The sequence below is a fragment of the Lissotriton helveticus genome, chromosome 2_1 (assembly GCF_964261635.1).
Source record: "Lissotriton helveticus chromosome 2_1, aLisHel1.1, whole genome shotgun sequence".
NCBI classification, from domain to species: domain Eukaryota; kingdom Metazoa; phylum Chordata; class Amphibia; order Caudata; family Salamandridae; genus Lissotriton; species Lissotriton helveticus.
Window position 1 is genome coordinate 1912642832 of NC_136059.1, and position 18445 is coordinate 1912661276.

At 47.5% G+C, this 18445-nt stretch overlaps 1 protein-coding gene across 1 annotated transcript in view; it reads right to left on the reverse strand.

Moving 5' to 3' along the window:
* Window positions 1-18445, reverse strand: part of EXOSC9 (exosome component 9) — a 435272-nt gene that overhangs the window by 314596 nt on the left and 102231 nt on the right. The window contains exon 4 of the mRNA XM_078676847.1: window positions 8761-8863. Within this exon, the coding sequence (XP_078532973.1) occupies window positions 8761-8863 (103 nt within the window). The remainder of the gene's footprint in view (window positions 1-8760; window positions 8864-18445) is intronic.

Sequence of the window (18445 nt, forward strand, 5' to 3'; positions counted from 1 at the left end):
CCCGGGAGGGATAGCCTAGATATGGTAAATTACAGGCCATTATCGAATACAAAATACTCAGCGAAGCAATAGCTCTGAGATTGCAGACGCACCTCCCTGCCCTGATCCACAGAGACCAATGTAGATTTCTTCCAGGTAGGAGCACCTCCGTGAACACGCGACGATTACACGCGCTCATGGCGTCCACTCCACCGACCCTCCCAAGAGCGGGTTGTATAGCCTTGGATCTCAGACAGGCTTTCGACTCCTTGGCCTGGTCGTATATGTTCCTGACCTTGGAGTGGTTTGGGCTTCCTGCCTCCCTTTTGGCGTGGATTAGATTACTTTATACCGCTCCATCGGCAAGGGCACGCACAGGGCGACATATCTCTGACACATACGCGATTCATCGTGGTACTAGACAAGGCTGCCCCTTCTCCCCACTGCTCTTTGTCCTGGCCCTGGAACCTCTGGCCATAGCCCTGAGGACCAGGATGGAGCAGAGAGGCATCCCGAGCGGTGGTGTCCGGCACCTGATATCAATCTACGCGGACGATATATTGTTGTTCCTCTGCGACCTGGAGACAGATCATGCTGCCATATATGAGACATTTGAGAGATTTTCCGCAATCTCGGGCCTGGCCATAAATCCTGAGAAGTCAAGTGGCTTCTACTTCCGAGATACTCCGAATCCAGGTTTCATATCATTTGGGGCCCACCTTATCCCGGTGGCTCCTGCTACATTTAAATACCTGGGGATCCAGGTCTATAGGCAGCAGGAGGACCAGATAGAGGGGAATATTAAAAAAGCTATATCACGTCTCCGCGCCTCGGTGGGGTTCTGGACGACGCTGCCACTATCTTTCATGGGTAGAATCGCGATCTCTAAAATGGTAATGCTGCCCGTATGCTTTACTTCTTTGTTAATCTTCCGGTAATCTTGCCACAGTCTATCTTTGACACTCTTAATTCGCTCCTAACCACTCTGATCTGGGGGCTGGGGAGGCGACGGATAGGGCTTCGTAAGCTGCAATTGGGGACCAGAGCCGGTGGGCTGGGGGCCCCGGACTTTAGAAGCTACTACTATGCCAGCCAACTTCAATGGCTCTCCTACTGGACGGCTGGACGGAACCTTCATGAAATAGACTATACGACCGACAGATTGAGATATATGTATATTAGACTGAAACGTGTCAGGACTGCCACGCTGTTTCAAGAAAGATTTGATTAAATGAACTTAGCAAGTTACGTGTGCGGCTCACCTTCTTTCTTCGCGGGGAGAATTGTGCTAATATATATACAGGTGCAGTCCTGCCGTGGGGACTGCACCACCGCTGGAGAGTGAGCGGTCCAGTGGGTGCCTATGTGGGAAGCCCGTGATCGGTTCATCAGTTTGGCAGTTAACATGTGCAGTGCACTGAGCAGCTCACGAGGAGCCCACTAATGGCTGAATTGTATATTATTGAAAAGTGGCAGTATCAGTTTGACTATGAACTGTTGGTATATTTGGACTACTGATCCCAGGATGCTATTGTAACATCACGTGTTGCCTCACCTGCTGGCAATAAAGAGATACTGGTGACGTAAACAGAAGTCCTTTGCCTTATATTTGCTGCCGCTTTTGCCTGTGAACAAGGATAGAAAAATATCTGAAACGCGTAAGGCTGATGTAATTATTCCGTGAAGCTGTGAACTGCGCTGCAGCCTTTATATGGATTGTACTGGTGAAGAGTGCGTCCTAAAGCTTGGGCACTTGTGGAACTGAATATATATATATATATATATATATTTTAAGTGTCGATTTTTGAAAGTGAAAAGTATTTATTTAAAAATGTACTTACCTTATTACGAAGATCTTGGTCTTAAAATAAAATACAAACAAAGTACACTTTTCTATAATTAGTGTGGAACCCCTTTTTGAATTGTGTGCCAATTTTTGGACAATGGTGTGCAATAAATGTCTTACACTCCTCTGTATTAGGCCTAAGGCTGCCCGGACACACTACCACTAATACAGCACTTTGGGTTTTACATTGAGTCCTGTACACTTTTAGGGAACCCACGGACTCGGTGCACAGTATATTCACCTAGTGGCAATATCATATACAGAGCCAGCGTCCTACAACTAGCACCATACCAACCAAAAAAATCTGCAATATCTGGACCCCAAATGAGATGCAGCTCTGCTTTTTTTTTTTTAAAGAAATTCTTACATTCTTTTTGGGCTTTTCACAACTTCACAAAAAATATATTTCCAGTAAAAGTACAGGATAAAGCAGTACATCAAGCAGGTAATCGCTCATTTAGTAAAACTCCAGCTTTCATATTCCGCACAGACTTAATTAAATTCATAATGATACAATCAAGTATTCTGCACGCTAGGTTTATCTAATGGCATATGACATGAACAGTATATAACGTGACAAGATAAATCGTGAAGAATGTAGAAAAAATCCCAGTTTCAGATGCGGGACATCTAATAATCAGGGTGACAATGACTGCCATGTTGAAGAACTTTAATGTCAAAAATCAGTAATTATTCTTTTAGCAAAAACTTGATTTTCTTTAAAACTGGGTGATTCAGGTTTTCTGTGGTACAACACCCATTAAGGAAAATGTTACTTACCAGTATGCATCTGTTCTTGGCATGTAGAGCTGCAGATTTCTACACTTTGCATTAGATCGCCACCTGGTGTTGGGCTCGGATGATTGCATGTAGTAGTCGTCTTGGAAGAAGTCTTTTGTAATCACGAGATAGGGGACTCCTCCCTTGGACAATAGTGCGCATGGGCATCGGCTCCATCCTTAGATTGTTTTTCGCCATGATGGGAAATGATGGAGTTAGTAGAAATAAAGAAGGGATGTCCATGTGTGTATCTAATTAAGATGAAACTGGAACAGATACAGGTCCCGGGGAGGCGGGAGGGCGTGTAGAAATGTGCAGCTCTACATGCCAAAAACGGATGCATACTGGTAAGTAGCATTTTCCGTTCGAGGCATATGAGCTGCAGATTCTACACTTTGATCGATTATGCAGCAGTGTCTCCCCTAGCGGTGGTCACCTGTATCCGTTGCAGTAGTTTGAAAGAGTTTTTAGGACAGCTTGGTCTACTGCAGCTTGCTGCTTGGCTTGCACATCAACACAGTGGTGTTTAGTGAAGGTGTGTGTTGTAGACCATGTTGCTGCCTTGCAGATGTCTTCTAGGGGAATGTTCCCTAAGAAAGCCATGGAGGCTCCTAGTTTGCGTGTGGAGTGCGCTCTAGGAGGAATAGAGCTGTTAATGTACGTTTTGCTTTTTGATAACATTTTTCTATACATTTTACAATCCACCTTGCAATTCCAGCTTTAGAGATGGGGTTGCCCTTATGTGGTGGAGAGAAAGTTACAATCAGTTGCTTTGTTTTGCGAAAGGATTTGGTCCTATCTATATAATAGAGAAGAGCTCTTTTAACATCTAGGGTGTGAAGAGCTCTTTCTGCTACAGAGTTTGGGTTTTGGAAAAACACAGGTAACTCTACAGATTGGTTTAAATGAAATGGAGTAATGCTTTTTGGAAGGAATTCAGGATTTGTTCGGAGAATCACTTTATTACGGTGTAATTGTAAAAATGGTTCTTGTATAGTGAAAGCTTGAATCTCACTAACTCTCCTAAGAGAGGTAAATAGCTACTAGAAAAGCTGTTTTCTATGTGAGAAGTTGCATTTCACATTTGTGTAGAGGTTCAAAAGGTGGTCTCATAAGCCTTGTAAGAACAATGTTTAGGTTCCACACTGGAGAGGGTGGTAACCTGGGAGGAATGATTTTTAATCCTTCCATAAATGCTTTAATAGCAGGCACGCTAAATATAGACAGATGTTGCCTATGTTGTAAATATGCTGCCAGATGTAGGCGTATACATGAATATGTCAAGTTGCATCTTTGTAAATGTAGAAGGTAGCAAATGATATTTTGGATGGAAGCATCTAGGGGATCAATTTGGTTATTGTTGCAGTAAATGGCAAATCTTTTCCATTTAGCAGCATAGCAAGCTCTTGTAGTAGGCCTCTTGGCTTCTTTAATGATATTCATACAGTCTGGTGGTAGGTTAAGTTAACCAAACTCTAAGACCTCAGGTGCCAGATCGCCAGATTCAGTTGGCTTGGGTCTGGATGTCTGATGTCTCCATGGTTCTGCGATAGCAGGGATGGTGTCAGACGTGGTTTTTGGTGTGGAACTAGGGATAGTTCTAGCAGTGTTGTATACCACGGTTGGCGTGCCCATATGGGAGCTACTAAAATCAGTTTGAGCGACTGTTGTCCTAGCTTGCGCACTGTTAGTGGTATTAGTGGTAGTGGCGGAAAAGCGTACGCAAATCTGCCTGACCAGTTCATCCATATCGCTTTGCCCTTGGAAAGCAGGTGTGGAAACCTGGTGGCGAAGATTGGGCATTTTACGTTTTCGTGTGTGGCGAACAGATCTATGTCTGGATGACCCCACTTGTGAAAAAATGGTAGAAGAACTTGTGGATGTAGTTCCCATTTGTGAATTTGTTGTGTCTGTCGACTTAACAGATCTGCTATCTGATTGTGAACTCCTGGAAGGTGTTCTGCTAACAGATATATGTTTTGTGGAATGGCCCATCTCCAAATGTTCTGTGCAAGGTGGGACAGCTGTAGAGAGTGTCCCCTCCCCCCCCGTTTTTGTATATAGTACATGGCTGTCATGTTGTCCGTCCGGATTAAGATAGCTTTGTTTTGTACTTGGAAAGTTTTGAGCGCCAAGAATATTGCTAGCAGCTCTAGGTGGTTGATATGGAACGATCTTTGTTGAATGGTCCATTGCCCTTGAGTTGTATGATGTAGGAGATGGGCTCCCCATCCTGTGAGAGATGCGCCTGCTGTAAGTAGTATTTGTGGAACAGGTTCGAGGAACGGCCGCCCTTTTGTCAAGTTTTTGGTGTTCCACCACTGCAGAGAGCGATGTGTGCGACTGTCCAACAACACCAGGTCTGTTAGTTGTCCTTGAGCCTGATTCCACTGTTGTGCTAGACATTCCTGTACCAGACACATTTGCAGTCTTGCATATGGTACAATAAAAATGCAAGATGCCATCATGCCTATTAGTCTCATGAACACTCTGGCTGGGAGAGAGTGTTGATGTTGAAACTTTGTGACTAAGGCTTGAATGCTCTGTATCCTTGCTGGACTGGGATACGCTAGAGCTGTAGACGTGTTTATTGTAGCCCATAAATATTGATGTACATGAGAGGGCTGTAGGCGCGACTTGGTGTAGTTGATTGTGAACCCTAAGTCATGCAATGTTTGAATTGTCGGAGATGTGTGTTGAACACACTGATTGATTGACTTGGCTTTTATGAGCCAATCGTCTAGATATGGGAAGACCTGTATCTGTTGTCTTCTGAGATGTGCTGCTACTACTGCTAGGCACTTTGTGAACACTCATGGTGCAGTTGTTACCCCAAATGGAAGGACTTTGAATTGATAATGCTGTCCTTCCAGTACAAATCTCAGATACTTCCTGTGAGAAGGATGTATAGGAATGTTGAAGTAGGCGTCCTTTAGATCTAGTGTTGTAAGGAAGTCGCCTTGTTGCAGCATTGGGAGCACTTGTTGTAAAGTGATCATATGAAAAGGATCTGAGTGTATATAGTGATTGAGGGGCCTGAGGTCGAGAATTGGTATTAGTGTCCCGTCCTTTTTGGGTATTAGAAAATACAGCGAGTAAACCCCTGTTCCTTGATGTAGTAAAGGAACTATTTCTATTGCGTCCTTTTGAAGAAGTGATAGGGCTTCTTGTTTGAGCAGTGCAAGATGTTCTGCAGACATTGGACGCTGCCTGGGTGGTATGTGTGGAGGGGTAGCTGTAAGTTCGAGGCAGTAGCCATACTGGATAATTTATCTTACCCACCTGTCTGTTGTGATGGAATTCGAGACAGGTAGGAACTGTGTTAGTCTGCCCCCTACAGGAGTGGAGTGCTGTTGGGGGAGCAGAGGGAAGTCACTGTTTTGTGGTGGAAGAGGTTCGATTATTGTTGTTACCTAGATCTCTTCCTTTATTGTTGTTGCCTCTATAGCCTCCTCTAAAATATCCTTTACTAGAGGATGTCTGTGTATTGGATTTGAAGGAAACTGTATTGTCTGCTACAGTCTGTTTGGAGCCTCCTTTATAGAAGGAGCGACAAAAGGAGCCTATAGCTTGTGTGGATTGCAAAGCTCCCATAGATTTGGCTGTATCAGTGTCTTTCTTCATTTTCTCAAGTGCTGTGTCTACCTCTGGTCCAAACAATTGATGTTGGTTGAATGGCTTTTTTAAGATGGTAGTTTGCACTTCCTGATTAAATCCTGAAATGCGTAGCCACGCATGACGTCTAAGTAGGACACTAGTGTTTACAGCTCTAGATGCAGTGTCTGCTACATCAAGTGCGCACTTGATTGAGGCATTTGAAATTAACTTGCCTTCTTGTATAAGGTTGTTTGCCTGCGCCTTATATTGGTCAGGTAGATGTTGTAGTAGTGTCTCTAACTGATCATAGTGAGCCCTGTCATATCTTGCAAGGAGGGCTTGTGTGTTAGCTATACGCCATGTATTTCTAGCTTGTGCAGCTATCCTTTTGCCTGAAGCATCTATCACCTTAGATTCTTTATCAGGGGGTGGTGCTTCACCTGATGTCTGTGAGTTTGCTCTTTTTCTAGCACTTGACACGACTAGAGAATCTAAGGGTAGCTGTCCTATAATATAGGCAGGATCCCCAGGAGCAGGCCTGTACTTTTTCTCAATTCTAGGGTTTAGAATCCTAGCACGTACAGGATCTTTAAATACTTCTGGAGCGTGTTTGATGACCCCTTTAATCATAGGCAGAATTTGAACAGACTTTTGTGATTGTTCAAACGTATCTAATAAAAAGTCTTCCTCTGCCTCATCTGAATGCATGGTGACCCCATGATAGATGGCAGCCCTATTCAGTAAGTGCCCAAAACCAATATTGTCTTCTGGGTAGAAGGTTTTGATGGATATGAATGTGGGTCAGGAATATCTGGCACATCTTGTGGGTTTGGGTACTCCCAATCTGGATCGTCAATAGGGTAGGGAAAAGGCTCACCTGGGTCTACCCCTCCCCCTATACTATACTCATCATCATTTGGAGGTGTATGTGGTGAAGAATGAGGAGGAGAGTTTTCAGGAGAATTTTGAGGTGAAATTCTAGGGGGAACAGGAGATGAAGGAGAAGGAAGTATAGGAGAAGGGTACATAGGAGATGTGGCAGAGTCCTTCTTGACAGGCACTGCAGGTGTAGGTGCTGTGTGACATCCTCTTCTTGTGTGGTGTAGTGGATACATGACCTGTCTTTGGGTCAATGTAGATCTTCTTTTGTAGAGGATGAGGTTGGAAGAGGTCTTTTCGTTGCGGAACCTTTGCCGGCACCGATTTTTTGGGTTCCGGGCATGGTTGCTGCTGGTCTTTAGCCTTAGGAGTTGTTACTGTGTCCTTTGGCGTAGATTTCGGCACCGAAGGTATTGTTTTCGGAGTCGTAGGCTGTTTCGAGGGCTTGAGCGCATCGGAATCGGGCCTTGTAGGTTTCGGTTCCTAAGATATTGGCTTCAGAATAGAAGCTGGTCTCGTCGGCCTCGAGGCGTCAGACGCTGGCTTCATAGTTTTGTGTTTAGAAGTCGACGCTTTCGGAGCCGGGACTTCTTTCAGTTTCGGTGCCGAGGGAACTGGTGGGATCGGCACTTGCTCGGTAAGGAGCTACCAGAAGGCCTGAGTATTTTCTTCGGAGCCGGGCTCGATGGCGGGGCTTTCGAAGTGTTTTTCGGTCGTAACTGAGCCCCGGAGGCGGACTGTTGACCTTTGCCTTCGATTTGGGTGCTGGGTACGAGGCTGGGGCAGTAGTACTACACGCTGACCCAATGGTATGAAGTCATCGGAGTCGTCTACCCCGGATACGATTTGGAGATCGTCTGAATCTTCTTCGGGACGAGCGGAACTTCTTCGTCGAATACATCCACCGGTTCCGGAGCCCATCTCTGCATGTCGTGTCGAAGGGCCCTCCAATCTCGAATGGTCTTCTTGGATCGAAAGGATGTACAGCTGGATTCGTCGTGTTCTGGCGATAAGCACAGATTACAGACCTCATGATGGTCACAGTATGGAAACTTTGCTCCACACTTGCGGCATCTTTTGAATGGCATCCTTTCCATGAGGTGTAGGCCTCACGGCGTGGATAGGCCCAACGGCCCGCGTCAACGACCGGAATCGAGCTGATGGAGTCGAGACGATGTTTATCGATATCGAGTAGTTTGGTGAAGTTTGAATAAGTTTTTACGCATTGAAGTACTTGAAAAGTAGATTTCGAACCGGAGCGGAAAAGTTTTATCTGAACCCAGTAGCGGAAAAAAACAATCTAAGGATGGAGCCGGTGCCTATGTGCACTATTGTCCAAGGGAGGAGTCACCTATCTCGTTTCTACAAAAAACTTCTTCCAAGACGACAACATGCAATAATCCAAGCCCAACACCAGTTGGCGATCTAATGCAAAGTGTAGAATCTGCAGCTAGTATGCCTCGAACCGGACTTTTCCACCCTGAGGAGCGGTAATCACTACACATCAATTGCTGACAAAAGAGGCACTGCAAAACATTGCAATGTCGCAAATGTTTATGATAATTGCTTAACAAACAGTACCTATGTCACAATAAAAACATGGAATAAAACACCTTGAAAACACCCTCTCAAAAAAAAAAGTCAGCATCATAAGATTAGTTATTCTATATTATCTTCACCTTTTCACCAGCAGCAACACAGAGGGACTCAGTATCAATGCACTTCGAATTCCTTAAACACCTTTCCAGCAATCGATTCAGCTTCACCAAGAGGTCAGATTGTCTACAAAAATAAGGACATAAGAAACTGGTCATCATGCATAGATTTACAACCCGATATCATAATTCTTACACTCATGAACCCAATTCTTTTTATTGTACATAGACTAGGTCATCTGCAGCAAGTAACTTCTGAACACACTTGTCAATTCAACATCAAGTTTCTCTGGAGTTTTTATTTACAGCATGATTGGCCATTTTATTGCTCATTCTTTACTTTAAAAAAACCAAAATATGTGCATTCAAAGGGCCAATCACCAGAATTAAATTGCAACACATTTAGCCTAACTAGATAAGGCAGACATGATATCATAATACCAAGCTAAATTCAAACATCCAAACAAAGATGACTCCATTATTTTTGTGTGTAAATCATTCAAATGTGTTACATCCAATTGGTACTGTCATAATAGAAGAATAGCAAGGATGCCATTGACCCTGGTAAAAGCAAGAGAAATTGCCCCTTTAATTGCTGTTGGGGGTAGTAAAATACAGCACATTTCAGAGTTCAATGGGCCCCACTGAGCCCCAGTGCCTCTGCACTTTCAACTCCATTGGTAGCTAAGCCCCTGTGCCATTATGGAGCTATTACCAATTGGACTTGGTCTGGCAGAACATAGTGAGGAAGTGCCAGAGGAGGGGTGCTTAAACTCCACAACGTTTATATATGAAAAACAAGAACACATTTTGATAGGAATGGATATTTTCCTAGTTCTTCCAGCCCTCTGATCTTAAAACCGGTGCTCAGATTTACCTTTAAAGTTGCTGATTGTGTTCCAAGTATTTAGATATTGCTTAAAGACAAAAATATGCAACCTTACTCGCGGCCACAGCCCTTCTTTATTTAAAGCCTTACCGACTACACATTTATCGTGCTTGTTAAATGTACATGAGCATAGTTTTGTGCATAGTGTGTTTATTTCAAGTGTCGTCCCATTTTTTATCACTGCAAATTCCTGGTCTTGGGATATTCATATCTACAGGACCACTTTGGGTTTGGAAATCTAATAACCCTCTTTGTAACTCCAATGTCTGTGGACTCCCATTATCTTCCCGAGTTGGGCAGGGAGACTGGAAATTGAGGAGTATCTCGAAAAAACACAAACCGCACATACTTTGTATTGTTTTCTTTCTCTAAATGCAAACAGTTCAGAATGTATGTTGCATGCTTGAGGCATGCAGAAACCAAAGGGGGTAGATTGGCCCACAGGCCTCACTTCCAAAGAAGGCAAGAACCCCACTAGACAATGGGAGGGGGATATAATTAAAGACCCCTTTGCCCCCACCATAGCTGTAAATCTCCCACCCCGGGCATTTTATGCCTTCTGCCGAGCTGTGCCCCAAGATGATGAACCCTGGGACAGGCGGCAGGCTGCCAGGGAAGATTAAATTTGCACTGGTTTGAAAGGCCCAGAATGTGCAAACCTGAGGTGAGGGACCTGGCCCTGGAAGAAGACTCTCGCTCCAACTAACTTCAGGGTGTTTAAAGTCTCTACCATGTACTAGAATGAGGGCGAAGATGGTGTTTGGGAGGATGATGCCCATTGACAAGAACCACTGGATCCCATCACTGGCTGGACCGAGAGGGAGGCTGGGGAAACAGAAAAGGAAGTGAAGATTCCCTGAGCAGACTGGGTCTTGACAACACTTAACTCAGGAACTACAACATTTCTGGGCTAGGTTTATTAATACTGGGGCCAGGTTAGGCAATCAAGGAGAAAATGCAAGGCCCTGTGTTAACAGACTGACAAAGGTCCAGGAGGGACTGGCCGCAGGTGAGATGCAGCAGCCTGCTTTGATGTTTTCCTTGGTGACTGGCCTTTGAATGGATTGTACAGAGAAGGACCATACAGGGACTGTAGGTGGGGGTAGGCCGGTATCGAATGGCGAACACTGCAACATGGTAATAACATGGTAATATCTGATACATGAACTCAATAGCCTATGCGAACTGGGTCATGGAGCAAATTCTCCCTATGAGAAGGGAACTTTCAGCTACTAATTACTGTATATTGAGGATGCAGCACAAGTTTTCGGCATAGAAGCCCTACATCTCATCTTCTGCCACGGCTGCTTCTGTTGTGTGAACCATATGGTCAAAGACAAGATCGCTCAACTCTTACGGTCTAACAAAACTGTTGAATACACAAAGCCAGCCCCTCAGGGAAGGAGCTACAGCACACCATCATATCTGCAGGAAGATGTAACCCAGAAGGGGCACTGGCCCACTCAAAATATTATACCCTGCTGATTATTAGAGACAAGAGAACTTCAATGGTAACGAAGACGGACGTTGTCACTATAAACGTGTAGAGGAGCATTTAGGGAAGGACTCTAGTAGGCACCCTGGTCGGGAGCACTACAAATGACAAAGCTTAGAGCCTGATGCAAGTGCAAGCACCAGTCACAAATTACTAATATAGACTAGACTATGAAACTGAAACTGCATGTGGAAAATGCCAAGGGGAGATTACATAGTAACAACTAATTAGTGAGACCCCGAGAGAAAGCAACTATTTTTGGAAAACTGGATTAAGACTCAAACCCGTTCCCTGGCCTGGTGTGCCGTTTTCCTCAGTGAAGGGGCACCCAGAACTGTGTCCTGACCCCTTCCAAATGGCTCTGTGACCTGGAATATCCAGACTGCTATAAATTAGAGGAACAGGATACCATCTGTCAAAGTGGCCGATAGTGCTTTGAGAATCATTGGCTCTGCTATTCTCGCACTACACCAAACGTGCCCAGAAATAAAGAAGCAGGCATGACGCAACAAAGAAGGAAGTGAAAGGCCTTTAACAGAAGTATGTGATTGTCTTTCCTGCAAAGTCCTGCGAAGTCCATGGTAGTTGCCAGGAAATCACCTGCACTTTTTCACAGACCAGGAAGCAATTTGGGACTGGGCCTAGAGGCAATGTACTAGTAGTGAGAGCAGGGGATAGTTTGACTCCGAGACAAACTAAGAACTTAAGATAGCCTGGGGGGCGCTAGGTGGCGCCAAACCAAGATGGCCGCACTGTAGTGAGGCTCTCGTCAGATCGAGCCTTTGACTCATCCTCCAGACCATCCTGACCGGGAAAAACTGCCCAGACACCTCGGAACTGGGATCGTGACAGCCCCCGGATCTCAGCGGTGGTAAAATCGTGCAAAACGCCTGAGCGGAAGCGGAGATATCGGCCTGTTTCCTGAGGGCGGACTGCAGTGCTGGACCGCGATCTGCCGACCGGTCGGCTCGGCGTGCCAGGAAACTCCGGGGCTCTGAGGCCTAGTCGGGACTGCGCTCCCAGCTCCTCACGGACACTACTGGCACTGTTGGACTCCCTGAGGTAACTACATCGCAGCGAGAAAACCCCTGTGTTTGCAAGGTGAGCCCTGCCTGGGAAGAGGCGATAAACTTACAGCGCGAATTTCAAACCCCTTGGCGGGAACTGCTGCAAGGCCTACCCGACCCGACACCAGGAAACAATATACCGGCCGGCACCCTGCCACACAGTCAATGACATTGCCTGCCATATCGATCCCAAGCACCCTAGCTGACTGCGCCCGGATGCCAGGCCCGTCCGCTTCTTAGCCGCGGCCTCCCCGCAGCTCACCAGTCACGAGAAGCGGCCTGTACACTACCCTGAGGCCCGACACTCTGTCGATACGGACGTCGGGGCCTACCCGCCCTTCAGCTGCGGCCTTCCCGCCTCTCAACAACTGCTGGCGTATACTCACCTGCTCATCCTGTGACCAGGGGGCCTAAGGTTTGACCCGTCGAGAGGAGACTGCACCTGCAACCGGGACGACGGATCCGGTGGGCGTAGGGTGCGAGTGCGGCCTGGCGGACATTGGGTACTGCCCCCCCCCCACTAACTCGAGGTGCCGAGCCTGCTCCATGACATATCATTCCGGGTGCTGAGCTGGCCGGATAGCACCGCGGCCCCAATTGAAAACCGATTGCTGCGCACCTCTGGCACGGCTTACCTCTTCACCTCTGGGGCCTGTCTGGTGGGCCGTGAAACTACTTCTCCTTCCAACGACAGCAGCGCGCGTCCTCCGAAGGGGTAAACCCAGAGCCCGGTCGGCCTTCTGTCCTTCTGCCTGGACAAGTGTTGTAAAGGGGTACCCGCAGGCCACAGACAGCTGGTGCATAAGCCGCCCCTGATGGCTTGAGGGCTTAACAGAGAGACGCTGAAGCCACGGATTGCCGGTGGCTGCAACAAACAGCAGAATCACTTCCCCCCCACCATGTAAGCATCGCCTCATGCCAGATGTGACATTACCTTCCCCTCTGTGACCATTGGCTGCCTCCGTGACCTGGAGGATACTGACTGCACACTGCCTTAGCTCACAGCGAAAAGTGTCATCACACGCCACATTTGGGATCGCGGCCTTACACTGCCCGGTTTACAGCCAGAGGAGACGACCGGACTGACCCGTTGTGTCCGCCTGCATATCTGCGATTGCTGCCACTAACAGCGCCAAAAGGGGCACTCCAGACTCGCGCAACGCCCTAAGCTCCACGTGCAGGTGAGGCCTACGCCCACTCTCGCAAGAAGTGCAGTGGCCGCAATACCAACCTGCCCCAACAGTTCTCGGGTCGCTGGACCAACAGCTTCCTCACTACACCCTGGCCTCGGCCGCCACATCGGCCTCGCGAACGCCAAGACGCGACTTGGGGCGCAGCGATGCCAAACAATCTAAGATACCATTTGAGACTAAAAGACACCCCAAAAGTACACAAGACCCGGAGGGCAGTCCCGGTGCCCGTGGTCCCCAGACGAGGACTGGAAAACCTTGCTGATTAGCATGCAACAAAGTCTATCAAATATTGACTCCAAGATTGACAACATCAACACTCGCATGGATAGCCTGGTCACAAAGCTGGAAAGCCACGACACCAGAATCAAAGATGCGGAGGACAGGATCTCTGTACTGGAAGATGGGGCCACCTCGAACAGCAGACACGTGTCCCAAATGGACAGGCTCCTAAAAGTCATTGCCTAGAAGAACGAGGATTTGGAAGCGAGGTCCCGCCGCAACAACATTCGCATCATGGGTCTGGCGGAGACCACAAACACAGGGAGAATGGAGGTATTTATCGAAAATCTGGTCACCGAACTCTTTGGTAAGGAATCGTTCTCCCCGCACCTAATAGTTGAGCGAGCCCACAGGGCCCTAGCCGCGCGCCCTAAGCCAGGGGCCCTTCCGCGCCCCATCATCGCGAGATTCCTAAACTATAGGGACCGGGACGCGGTGCTTAGACGGGCAAGAGAGATCGGCACTGTAGGATACTGCAATACTACGCTCTCCTTCTTCCCTGACTTCACCCCGGCGGTACAGGAGGCTAGAAAGAAATTCGCAGGAGTGAAGAAAAAACTTCAGGAACAAGAGATGCCATACGCCATGCTATACCGGGCAAAACTAAAAATCTCTTACCAAGGCAAACACCTCTTCTTTCAAAATCCTCAACAAGTGGAAGATTTCCTCAAGCAGCACAAGAAAGACAAGGATAGGGGAAGTGCTGAAAGACGACGCTCCAGATCCACATCGCCTATGAACCACCAAGACTGAACTGTAGCCGTGGCGTCTGTCACATCCAAGATGAGTATGAACGAGCACGACTTCAGTAACCCGGTGAGGTGCATTTTCAAGTAATTGTATGACCCGGTTTAAATAACTTCTGGTGCTCGATCACCCACCTCCGTCCCACGTAGTGAGACCAGGGACATACCTGGCTCCGAGTGGGTGCAAGTAGGGAGGTGGATGACAGGTTGGGCGCCCCCTAGAACTGACCCCCGATGGGCGAACCCCCAAATACCCCTTCTGCTAGCAGAATAGGGGAGACTTTGTCTTTACTTCTGTTTCTAAGTTGGGGAGAGGGAGGGATGACTTTGGGGGGGTGGGTTCTGAATACCCGGCGGGTTGGGGTTGCCGGTGTGGGTGGGGAAATGTTCCAACATGTTGCATACTTGGACGGACTATTTGACAGTCATTCTATTTGTTGGGCATGCCAAAGTAGAAGTTCGGGATCATATCACACATCTGCTGCCGTACGTTATACACACATGGATGTTGTAGACCCTTGGTATATATATTTTCTGATTGTAACATGGGGGGTTTAACTGAAACGCAACCAGCCTCGCAGTTCAAAGTGGTCTCCTGGAATATACTTGGGTTGAATAACCCGAGGAAGAAGAGACAGATTTTGGGTTATCTGGACAGACATGGGATATCCATTGCCATGCTGCAAGAGACACATTTAATCCCACATGGGTCCCCTCCATTCGCTTCAAAGTGGTCCTCGTGCAAGGTGTTTTCATCCTACTCTAACTATGCGAGAGGGGTAGCAATTCTGGTTAGGCGAGGGACTAATTTTACTCCTGCTGGGACTGAGATAGACTCTGAAGGGCGTTACTCTATGATATGGGGGAAACTTCCCGCACATACGATATTGTTTGCATGTTATTATGGTCCTAACATCGATGATCCGAATGTTCTTTTCACATTGTGGGGGAAAATACAGGCCTTGGGAATTGCTCACGTGATACTGGGAGGGGACTTCAACACCGCCTTAATTCCTGGGATGGACAGGTCATGTCCGCAAGCCTCTCACCACACGAATACTCAACGTTCACTGTTGGGAATAGTGACTGACCACCACTTGGTAGATGCGTGGCGACACCTACACCCCTCTGCCAGGCAAGGCACTCATCACTCAGCTTTCCATTCCACATGGGCCCGATTAGACTATATATTCTTGTCAGCAGGACTGGCCCCATGGTTAATCAGAGCACAACACCTGGCGAGAACGTTCTCTGACCACTCGCCAGTCCTTCTTTCCCTGCAGGTGCCCCTCATCATAGCCCCTTACCTAAACTGGCGCCTTAACCCCGCGCACCTTACTGATACTGCCTTTGCTGCTGAACTAGAGCAAGACGTTACTGAGTTTTTCAACCGAAATGTCAATTCAGTCTCTAGTCTCACTACTGTTTGGGAGGCCTTCAAGGTGACGATCAGGGGGACCTGTATAGCCAAAGGTGGGGGAGTTCTAAAGACACTGCGACATGACATACGAACACTGGAAACCGAGATTAAACAGCTAGAACGGGAAATAGCGCAGGGGGATAGAGACTGCGCAGCTCAAGCTCAGCTCAGGGAAAAACTGAATGAATACTCAGAGGCGGCAGAGAAAGAATGCAAGTTCCTGGGGAGGCCCTTCACTGCTAGAATATACGGAGAGGGAGACAGGCCAGGCAAAGCGCTAGCGGCTGAGACTAGAACCCCTAGGTACCAAAACTATGTCCCTACGTTACTTGACAGGCACGACATACCACAACGAGACCTCCCGGAACAGCTCCGAGTGTTAACTGAACACTACACATCACTCCACACCTCACATAGCACTGGCACACTTAACCTCCAGGAATACCTGGAAGACACCCAATTGCCTGGTTAGGACCATCCCAGCAAAAATTCCTCCACCATGAGCTTGAACTCGATGAGATCAAAGATGCGATCATGTCCATGAAGTCTGGTAAAGCGCCTGGATCGGATGGACTACCGATCGAGTTTTATAAAAACTTCATACACTTACTAGCGCCCATACTGAAGCAAGTCTTCTACGCCGCGTTAGAGTAAGGCTCACTCCCGCACACAATGCGAGAAGCATTAATAACATCATTACTGAAACCAGGCAAACCATCAGACCACTGCGATTCATACAGGCTTCTCTCACTGTTGAACACAGATAGTAAGATTTTAGCAAAAGTCCTCGCGACGCGTCTCAATCTCCTTATGGAAAGGCTCGTACTACCAGATCAGGCAGGATTCGTCCCTAATCGTGCCACATCCCATAACTTACGTACCCTCCAAGCAGTGTTGCAAGATATTACCCCCCGCTGCGAGGCAGCTGCTGTATTCCTAGATGCTACAAAAGCGTTCGATTCCCTGGAATTGGATTACCTTTTTGCACTGCTCGCACGGATGGGTATCCCCTTTAACTTCATAGACTGGATTCGGCGATTATATTATAAACCCCAAGCAACGGTGCTCCTTAATGGGGCCCGTTCTGCTCCATTTGAAATTCGTAGAGGTACCCGGCAGGGCTGCCCATTGTCCCCAATACTTTTTGCGATTGCCATCGAACCCCTGGCTGCTAAACTCCGTCAGCACCACAACCATCGCTCCCGTATCTACCCGGAACGACAACTGCTAATTGCGTTATACGCAGATGACATAACCCTTTATGTCGACAAACCTCAGGAAAATCTAAATCCCTTGCTTCGGGAGATAACCTAGTTTGGGGCAATAGCAGGAGTGCAAATAAACTGGGCAAAATCGGCCCTATTCCCCTTGACTGACAAGACCACACAATTTCCCCTAGATTACCCTCTGGTGTGGGAATCTGAAGAAATAAAATATTTAGGAATCATCATCACCAGAAACCACGAGACTCTTATCAGAGCCAATTATGGAACTGCATTAGACAAACTGACAGATTCCATAACTAAATGGATACACCTCCCACTGTCCATGGCGGGCCGCATTTCCCTGATAAAAATGGTGGTTCTCCCCAAACTATTGTACCTCTTCACCAACATACCCTATAACCCTGGCTCATGTTTTTTCCACACCCTCGACTCTCAGCTGTCACGCCTTATCTGGGGAGGCAAACAGGCCAGACTTAGCCTGAAGACGCTAATGCTACCCTACCACCAGGGGGGATTCGAGGTCCCAGACCTCCGCAAATACTATGAATGTGCCCAAGGGCATTTTGCTTCATACTGGTTCCACCCCCCCCCCATTCATGGCCCACCTGGCGGTTGAAGATGGGTACATGAGACCGGAACAACCTTCAGGATACCTTTACACGACTGTCAGTAAGAGAGACAAAGACCCCACTACTGTAGACTGTACTGTCAGGGCTTGGAATCGTATTGCAGAACATATGGAAGTACACTTCTTCTACTCACCGTTGATGGCACTGGCAAACGATCCCCGAGTGAGCGTTGCACGGGAAGAAATAGGGCGCAAGTTCCTTGCGAAACTAGCTATCCATACCTGGGGAGATCTCTACCTCCAGGGTACCTTTCGCACTGCACAGCAGCTCTTTGGAGATCATACCCCTGCAATAATGGACACTTTCCTCTATGTTCGGCTTCGGCAAAACATTAAATCCATCACACCCAACTTCCCGGACGAGCCGGAAACCATGGCTCCCCTTCATTCCCTACTCCAGGCAGAAACCCCAAGGCACGTGGTCTCTATGCTGTATAAGCATGTTCAAATAGCTCCATCCCCTCCTCCGCTTAGGGCTAAACGAGACTGGGACGCGGATCTTGATTACCCCATGACAGACGGGCAATGGGAGCTGAGTTGCTCTCACACACAAGCAGTGACAGGCAACGCTCGTCTTCGGTTAGTACACTATAAATTCCTGCACAGACTATTTCACGCCTGCTAAATTACACCGACTGGGGCTCAGAGACAACGATCGCTGTCTCAGATGTGGTAGACCTGGCCGCGGACTTCATACACCTAGCATGGAAATGCCGGGCTGTGGCCCTGTACTGGATAAAAGTGTTTGAAGCTGTATCTGCAATGA